This window comes from Rhinoraja longicauda, chromosome 6 (assembly GCF_053455715.1).
Source record: "Rhinoraja longicauda isolate Sanriku21f chromosome 6, sRhiLon1.1, whole genome shotgun sequence".
Classification (NCBI taxonomy): domain Eukaryota; kingdom Metazoa; phylum Chordata; class Chondrichthyes; order Rajiformes; family Arhynchobatidae; genus Rhinoraja; species Rhinoraja longicauda.
This window is the reverse complement of record NC_135958.1, coordinates 44011124-44020119: the sequence shown is the minus strand read 5'-3', so window position 1 is coordinate 44020119 and position 8996 is coordinate 44011124. Positions and strand designations below refer to the sequence as shown.

General features: G+C 57.8%; 2 protein-coding genes across 2 annotated transcripts in view; one reads left to right on the top strand and one right to left on the bottom strand.

Moving 5' to 3' along the window:
• The first annotated feature begins 4397 nt into the window (after positions 1–4397).
• On the top strand, positions 4398–8845 carry LOC144594721 (G patch domain-containing protein 1-like). Its single transcript, XM_078401564.1, has 4 exons — positions 4398–4496; positions 6340–6477; positions 7723–7808; positions 8777–8845. Exons 1-4 carry the CDS (start codon positions 4421–4423, stop codon positions 8843–8845), a joined length of 369 nt encoding a protein of 122 aa, XP_078257690.1. The 5' UTR covers positions 4398–4420.
• Positions 8846–8891: 46 nt separating this feature from the next.
• The window catches only part of LOC144594720 (G patch domain-containing protein 1-like), a 10048-nt gene continuing 9943 nt past the window's right edge, over positions 8892–8996 (bottom strand). Inside the window, exon 8 of the mRNA XM_078401562.1 lies at positions 8892–8919. Within this exon, the coding sequence (XP_078257688.1) occupies positions 8892–8919 (28 nt within the window). The remainder of the gene's footprint in view (positions 8920–8996) is intronic.

The window sequence follows — 8996 nt, the reverse complement described above, 5'->3', positions numbered from 1 at the left end:
TGGCTGCCTACGCCCTACTCCGACGGATCTCCTGCCGGTGCTCGCAGGTATCGCACCCGCCAAGCTTCGCAGAGAGTTCTTCACTCATAGGCTGGTGTGCAAGGCCCCATCGGACGCCAAACATCCTTTGGACCACCTCTCCCAGGATTCACAGCAACTGGGACCTCAACGCCTGTCATCTCGTTGCCCTTTCTCCCGTCATGCAGCGACCCTCTGTGGCTCCGGTTTCAACATACTAGGAGCATGGAGAACCAGCTGGGAACATACATCGCCACCTCCTCAATTCACCGTCGCACCGAACACCACAGCCCCACCTGACTCGGACACGCCCCGCAAAGAGTGGATCGCCCTGAACCGGCTCCGCACAGGGGTCGGCCGGTTCAACGCCAACATGCATCGTTGGGGGTTGCGTCCATCAGCAGCCTGCGTGTGTGGAGCAGACCAGCAAACAGCGCAGCGCGGCATGTCCGACTGCCCTGTCCTCCGTCCAACTGGTGGTGGGGTAGACCTCACGGCCCTCGACAACAGCACATTGCACTGGCTACAGCGCCTGGAGGGCAATACATAACGTCTGCTGCCTCAAACGTAAGAAGAATCTATATATATATCTAATCTATAATAATCTATAATATATATTCTAATCTATAATATATATAATCTATATATTTATGTATTTGTGAGTATGTGTACATTGAACATTGTTTCTCTGGTTGATTTTAGATTTTAGATTTAGATTTAGAGATACAGCGCGGAAACAGGCCCTTCGGCCCACCGGGTCCGTGCCGCCCAGTGATCCCCGCACACTAACACTATCCTACACGCACTAGGGACAATTTTTACATTTACCCAGTCAATTAACCTACATACCTGTACGTCTGTGGAGTGTGGGAGGAAACCGAATATCTCGCAGAAAACCCACGCAGGTCACGGGGAGAACGTACAAACTCCGTACAGATATTGTTTACGGTGCATGATGTTTACATGTTCTGTTGTGCTGCTGCAAGTAAGGATGTCTTTGTTCTCTCTGGGGCACATGACTATAAAACACCTGACTCTTGATCAGGAGCGAGCGACCAGGAGGGAGAACAGGTGACAGGCAAATGAGTGGGGGATGGCACAGGATTGCACTGTGGGCAGGCAGATACCTGAGGGGCCGAATGGTCTGACTCTGGTACAGTGAAGGGCCTGTGGAGCTGTGCTCTGGCAGCGGGTGAGGCCACACAGGAGCTGGGGTTGGAAGAGGCTGCTGTTACCCGGGGCTGAGGCCGTGCCCAGGTCTAATCGCAGCCTGATCGCAACAGACTGGTCCCGTACTGACGGGGAATGGGAACACGCACTGTGGAATGTGGCCAAACAGCTCCAACAATGGTCTCCACTCCCTCACACCCACACCTTGGATTTCTGCCAGACCCCTGGGAAACTGAGTGAACGGGGAGAGGTGGAGAGACATCATTAAACTGCAAAGAGAGCAGATATTCACAAGGCCGTTGCCAGGACACCAGGGCCTGCGCTAAGCAAGAGAGCCAAGAGTTTTATTGTTATGTGTCCCAGACAGAACAATTACATTCTTATTTGCAGCAGCACAACAGAATACGTAAACATAGTACACAAACAAGATAAACAAGAAAACGAAGTTCAGTGTATATACACACAAAATGCTGGAGTAACTCAGCGGGACAGGCAGCATCTTTACATAGAAGGAATGGGTGACGTTTCGGGTCGAGACCCTTCTTCAGACTGAGAGTCACGGGAGAGGAAGACACAGCGATAAGGAAGTGTAAGGTGTGAAAGCAAGACATCAAAAAAGATAAAGCTCAAGGAAAATGTAGAATAAATCATTGTTAGCTAGGAGAAGCTGACCACAAAGCAAATGGATAAAATGTAATCGGGGGAGAGTCAGACTGGTCAGAGAACAAGGAAGGGGGAGGGATGGAGTGAGGGAAAGCAAGAGTTACTTGAAGTTAAAGAAGTCAATGTTCACACAGCTGGGGTGTAAGCTGCCCAAACAAAATATGAAGGTATCACAAAATGCTGGAGTAACTCAGCAGGTCAGGCAGCATCTAGGAGATAGATGAGGGCCTCGTCTATGATGGAAGATGCTGCCTGACCTGCTGAGTTACTCCAGCATTTTGTGATACCTTCGATTTGTACCAGCATCTCCAGTTATTTTCCTAAGCGAAATATGAGGTGCTGTTCCTCCAATTTGCACTGGGCCTCACTATGACAATGGAGGAGGCCCAGGACAGAAAGATCAGTGTGGGAATGGGAGGGGGAATTAAAGGGTTTAGCAACCGGGAGATCAGGTAGGTTTAGGCGGACTGAGCGGAGGTGTTCAGCGAAACGATCGCCAAGCCTGCGCTTGGTCTTGCCGATATTTAGGAGTCCACATCTGGAACAGCGGATACAGTAGATGAGATTGGAGGAGGTGCAAGTGAACCTCTGCCTCACCTGAAAAGACTGTCGGGTCCTTGGACGGAGTCGAGGGAGGAGGTGTAGGGACAGGTCTTGCATCTCCTGCAGTTGCAGGGGCAAGTACCTGGGGCGGGGGTGGTTTGGGTATGAAGGGACGAGTTAACCAAGGTGTTGCAGAGGGAACAGTCTCTGCGGAAAGCAGACAGGGGTGGAGATGGGAAGATTTGGGTAGTGGTGGGATCCCGCTGGAGGTGACGGAAATTTTGGAGGCGACGGCTGATGGGGTGAAAGGTGAGGACTAGGAGGACTCTGTCCCTATTGCGACTAGGGGGAGGGGAAGCAAGGGCGGTACCGGGGTACCGAGGAGATACGAGTGAGGGCCTCATTTATGATGGGAGAGGGGAACCCCTGTTCCCTAAAGAATGAGGACATCTCGGATGTCCTGGTATGGAACACCTCATCTAGGGCGCCGATGCAGCGTAGACGGAGGAATATATACATACACACACCTGCACATACATACAAAAACACACAAATCTATGTAGATAAATATACACACACACAAATGTATAAAAACAAACAACAGACAAACCAATGCTGTCAAGTCCATATAGTTCAGAGCTTATTTGGAGGCTGTAGTGTTTAATAGCCTGATGGCTGCCGGGAAGAAGCTGTTCCTGAACCTGGACGTTACAGTTTTCAGGCTCCTGTACCTTCTTCTCGATGACAGAGGTAAGATGAGTGTGTGGCCAGGGTGGTGTGGGTCAGTGAGAGTGTGGCCAGGGTGGTGTGGGTCAGTGAGAATGTGGCCAGGGTGGTGTGGGTCAGTGAGTGTGTGGCCAGGGTGGTGTGGGTCAGTGAGAGTGTGGCCAGGGTGGTGTGGGTCAGTGAGAGTGTGGCCAGGGTGGTGTGGGTCAGTGAGAATGTGGCCAGGGTGGTGTGGGTCAGTGAGAGTGTGGCCAGGGTGGTGTGGGTCAGTGAGTGTGTGGCCAGGGTGGTGTGGGACTCTGATGATGCTGGCTACCTTTTTGAGGCAGCGATTCCTGCAGATCCCTTCGATGATGGGGAGGTCAGTACCCGTGATAGACACAAAAAGCTGGAGTAACTCAGCGGGTCAGATAGCATCTCTTCTCGAACATTCTTCCCACCTCAGTCTGAAGAAGGGTCTCGACCCGAAACGTCACCTATTCCTTCTCTTCAGATATGCTGTGTGACCCACTGAGTTACTCCAGATATTTGTATTTATCTTCAGTTTAAACCAGCATCTGCAGTTCCTTCCTACACAGGTCAGAACCCGTGATGCAGTCTTCTTTGCTCCTGGACATTCAAGTTGCCGAACCAGGCTGTGATGCAACCAGTCAATATGCTCCCAACTGAACACCTGTAGAAGTTCAAGAGAATCCTCTCTGACACACTGAATCTCTGTAATCTTCTTTTAAAGCAGGGGGGAAGCTCAGAACTCAGGAATGAGAGGTTGAAAATGTCTGCACGGGTTTTGAGAACACGGCCTGGTGTACCATCAGGTCCAGACGCTTTCCAAGGGTTCACCCCCCTGAAGGATCGTCTGACGTCGGCCTTTGTGACTGTCACGGTGATACCTGGATGTATGGGGGCTCGGGAAGGCACATCAGTGTTCTCCCTACCAAAGCATGCGTAGAATGCATTGAGCTTGTCAGGGAGTGATGCTTCGCTGTCACTCATGAAGGGGCGAGGCAGCCACGGTGGCAGACTGGCACTGCCCGATGGGCTGAATGGCCCAGTGGGCTGGCACGGGCCCAGATGGACTGGCATGGGCCCAGTGGGCTGGCATTGCCCGATGGGCTGAATGGCCCAGTGGGCTGGCACGGGCCCAGATGGACTGACATGGGCCCAGTGGGCTGGCATTGCCCGATGGGCTGAACGGGCCCAGTGGGCTGGTACCGGCCTAGTGGGCTGAACGGCCTCAGGTTTCCCAGGTGATGACCCGGAGGTGGCGGTGACCCGGAAGTGCTGCGGCCGGCGCGGCAAGATGGCGGCGGGCGGGGAAGAGGACGAAGACGAGGACTTCACCTACTTCGGGTCGGCGCTGGAGCCGCTGGAGGAAGGTGGGTCCGGGAGGCCCGGGCACCGGGTCACTCAGGCCTGGCCCTGTCACCCTGCTGCTCGCCGCCGCCGCCGCAGGGGGGCCCGGACCCCGTCCCACAGTTCCACAGTCCCACAGCCCCACGGCCCCACGGCCCCACGGCCCCACGGCCCCAACGTCCCACGGCCCCACGGCCCCACGGCCCCAACGTCCCACGGCCCCACGGCCCCACGGCCCCAACGTCCCACGGCCCCACAGCCCCACGGCCCCACGGCCCCACGGTCCCACGGCCCCACGGCCCCACGGCCCCACGGCCCCAACGTCCCACGGCCCCACGGCCCCAACGTCCCACGGCCCCAACGTCCCACTGCCCCACGGCCCCACGGCCCCACGGCCCCAACGTCCCACGGCCCCAACGTCCCCAACGTCCCACGGCCCCACGGCCACGGCCCCACGGCCCCACAGTCCCCACGGCCCCACGGTCCCACGGCCCCAACGCCCCACGGCCCCACGGCCCCACAGCCCCACGGTCCCACAGCCCCAACGTCCCACGGCCCCAACGTCCCACGGCCCCACGGCCCCACGGCCCCAACGTCCCACGGCCCCAACGTCCCACGGCCCCACGGCCACGGCCCCACGGCCCCACAGTCCCCACGGCCCCACGGTCCCACGGCCCCAACGCCCCACGGCCCCACGGCCCCACAGCCCCACGGTCCCACAGCCCGTCTCCCGGCAACGGGGCTGCGGACCGGGCACCGCTCAAAGCCGGGGAGAAAGGGAAGGAAGGGGGGAATGGGACGGGACTGGGGTGGGGAGAGGAGAGGATGTGCAGGGAAGGATGGGATGGGGAGGAGAGGAGAGAGGATGAGTGTGATGGTGATGAGGTAGGGGAGTGTATGTGGGGCTCGGGAGAGTTGGGGGTGGGAGGATCCTGTGTTTCCTGGATCCAGAGGGCTGGTACCATGGACAGGAGGTGAACAAGAGGATTGAGAGAGTTCAAGTTCAAAAACACTTTATTTGTCCCCATGGGGCAATTTACAAAGGCACGTAGAGTTAAATGCTCCATGCAGTTGGTTAAAAATCAGCAATCTGCAGAGCATGGGTATCTGGGATGGAAAAACGTTGCAAGACTCGGTGGGTGGGGATAGAAAGGGTCACCGTTTCCTGATGATCTCACCATCAGTGCCCTGAACCTCGTCCTCTACCACACGCCGCCGGACCAGCTGAGCCCAGCACCTTCTCCCTGGATGGGGAATTGTGGCCTGACAGGGGGTGGCACTGACAGGGGGTGACACGGGGTGGGGGGTGAGTGTGGGAGGAGGTGTGGGCAGCTGACCCTGAGGGTGAGGTGAGGAGTTGACAGTGGGTGGGGATTTCCTCAGAGAACAAGGACACAATTAGATAGGAACAGGAGCAGACCACTCGGCCCCTCCAGCCTGTCCCACCATTCAATATCTTGGCCCATCCACAAAGGGTGGACACTTGTTCTGTGGCAGTTCCCCATCACCCTCAATTCCTGGATATTTCAAATATTTCTTTCCCCACCATCAGGATCCGTCCTCCATCACCCTCGGGAGCAGAACTCCAGAATTCTCCAATCTCTTAGATATTTCTAGGCAGCTCAGTTTTAGGTTCCCCACCAATGTTGTAGCCATGTCCCCTTGTCCCTGTTTCACCCAGTAGTGAAAATGCCCCAACCTCTCCCCCCTGAGGATCATGTACATTTTAAGAAGGTCTTTCATCGAAGCTCCAAGGAATACAGACCCACGCAGTGTTTCCTCTCCGGATGGGACAGCCTCTCACCCAGGAGTGAGCCCGGAGAAGCTTCTCTGCGCTGCCTCTAATGCCGCGCTGTGCTTTTTCAGGACAGACGACTGTGAAGAAACCAGTTCCGCTGCAGGAGCAGACAGTGAAGGATGAGAGGGGACGGTATCAGCGCTTCCACGGTGCATTCACCGGCGGCTTTTCCGCAGGTTACTTCAACTCCGTGGGATCAAAGGAAGGTGAGGAAATTCCAGTCATATTCCCCAGGGGAGGGGGCTCAGGGGCTGCATTGACCCAATGGGGACGGACGGGTGTTCAGCGGTTGGCAGCGGCCCTCGCTGTCCTCATTCATTTACCAGCTGTGAGAGTCGGGCAGTTATTACCCACATTCTCATCATCCATGACAAGGTGGGGCTGAGCTGCCTTTGTGAAATGCTGGTGAGGGTGGGCCAGTGGGAGGGAGAAGGTCTGACTGGTTCTGATCATGTGGAGGTGATGGGGAGGGCCTCCCCTTCTGCCCACTCCCCTCCCCTCCCCTTCTGCCCACTCCCCTCCCCTCCACTTCTACCCACTCCCCTCCCCTCCCCTCCTGCCCACTCCCCTCCCCTCCCCTTCTGCCCACTCCCCTCCCCTCCACTTCTGCCCACTCCCCTCCCCTCCCCTTCTGCCCACTCCCCTCCCCTCCCCTTCTGCCCACTCACCTCCCCTCCCCTTCTGCCCACTCCCCTCCCCTCCCCTTCTGCCCACTCCCCTCCCCTCCCCTTCTGCCCACTCCCCTCCCCTCCACTTCTACCCACTCCCCTCCCCTCCCCTTCTGCCCACTCCCCTCCCCTTCTGCCCACTCCCCTCCCCTCCCCTCCTGCCCACTCCCCTCCCCTCCACTTCTACCCACTCCCCTCCCCTCCCCTTCTGCCCCCTCCCCTCCCCTTCTGCCCACTCCCCTCCCCTCCTGCCCACTCCCCTTCCCCCCTTCTGCCCACTCCCCTCCCCTTCTGCCCACTCCCCTCCCCTCCCCTTCTGCCCACTCCCCTCCCCTTCTGCCCACTCCCCTCCTGCCCCCTCCCCTTCTGCCCACTCCCCTCCCCTCCTGCCCCCTCCCCTCCTGCTCACTCCCCTCCCCTTCTGCCCACTCCCCTCCTGCCCCCTCCCCTCCCATCCTGCCCCCTCCCCTCCTGCCCCCTCCCCTCCTGCCCCCTCCTGCCCCCTCCCCTCCTGCCCCCTCCCCTCCTGCCCACTCCCCTCCTGCCCACTCCCCTCCTGCCCACTCCCCTCCCCTTCTGCCCACTCCCCTCCCCTTTTGCCCACTCCCCCCCTCCTGCCCCTCCCCTGCCCACTTCCCTATCCTCCTGCCCACTCCCCTCCCCCCCTGCCCACTCCCCTCCTGCCCACTCCCCTCCTGCCCTCTCCCCTCCTGCCCTCTCCCCTCCTGCCCCTTCCCCTCTTGCCCACCCGCAGTGCGGGGCTGACCATGTGCCTGTACCCAGGATGGGCGCCGTCAACGTTTGTGTCGTCGCGGCAACAGAAGGGGGAGACGCAGATGTTTGACCCCGAGCACTTCATGGACGAGGAGGTACGTGGGCAGCTCGGAGAGGGGACTCGGCCCGAGCGGGATTGGGGGGGGGGGGTGCGGAGAGGGAGGGGAGTGCTGGGGTGGAGAGGAGGGGGCAGGGGGAGGAAGAAGGAACAGGGATGGTAATTGGGGGAAGGGACAGGGGATGTGTGGAGGAAAAGAGTGGGGGTGCGGCAGTTGGAGCGGGAAGGAGGTGGGGTGATGAGTGGGGGGGTGATGAGTGAGGAGGGGGCGCGGGAAGGGGGATGCGAGGTGGAGGGAGGTGCAGGAAGGGGTTAAGGGGACACGGGACGTGGTTGTGCGGTGTGGGGGTGTGAGAGGGATGTGAGGAACTGGGGTGCGAGAGGGTTGAGAGAGTGCAGGGGGAGGGCATTGTGGGAGGTGGTAGTTGATGGGTGTGTGGGGGCCGGTGGGGAGGGGGCTGGTAGGGTGTTGGATGGGAGGGGGTTGTCAAAGATGGGGGAGGGTGCTTGAGGGCAGGGGCCACAGGGGTGTTGAGGGATGGGGAGGGGATTGTGTGAGATGGGGTGTTTGAGAGTTGGTGTGGAGGGGGCTCGTGGGGAGGGGTTGTGTGAGATGGGGTTGAGAAGTGGGGGAGGTGGCTGGAGGGATTGGATGAGTTGTGGGGATGGGGAAGGGGTTGTGTGGGGGAGGTGTCCGGACGAGAGGGGGCCTGAGGGATTGGAGGGGGTGTGGGGATGTTCTTAAAACAGACAACACACAATGGGTGTGGTGGACCAACACAAGCTTTACTATATCAGTCGGCGGGAGTGTCGGGGGAACACGAGTCAAGTAAGCAACAAGCACTTGTCTCTCCCCACCTATCACTCCAAAGAACAAAGATTGGACCAGATGTTTTATACTGTATAGATCAAAAAGACACATTCCTAAAAGCCTTAGTCCTGGTCCCAAAATGCTGTAGTTAGTTAGCACCTTCCCGACAAGTCTGAGATTGTCTCGCTTATCAGTTAGCACAACTGTGTAGATCAAAGAGCATTGAGTTGATACCAGGTACATCAAGTGGAGAACAGGGATGACACATTCCTAAAGGCATTAGTCCTGGTCCCAATATGCTGTAGTCAGTTAGCACCTTCCCACGAGAGAAAGCCTGCTAAAGGAGAAAATAAATACAAAAGCATTTAACCGTTTCATTCCCTCCTCTTATCATTTTGATGATAACAATTACAA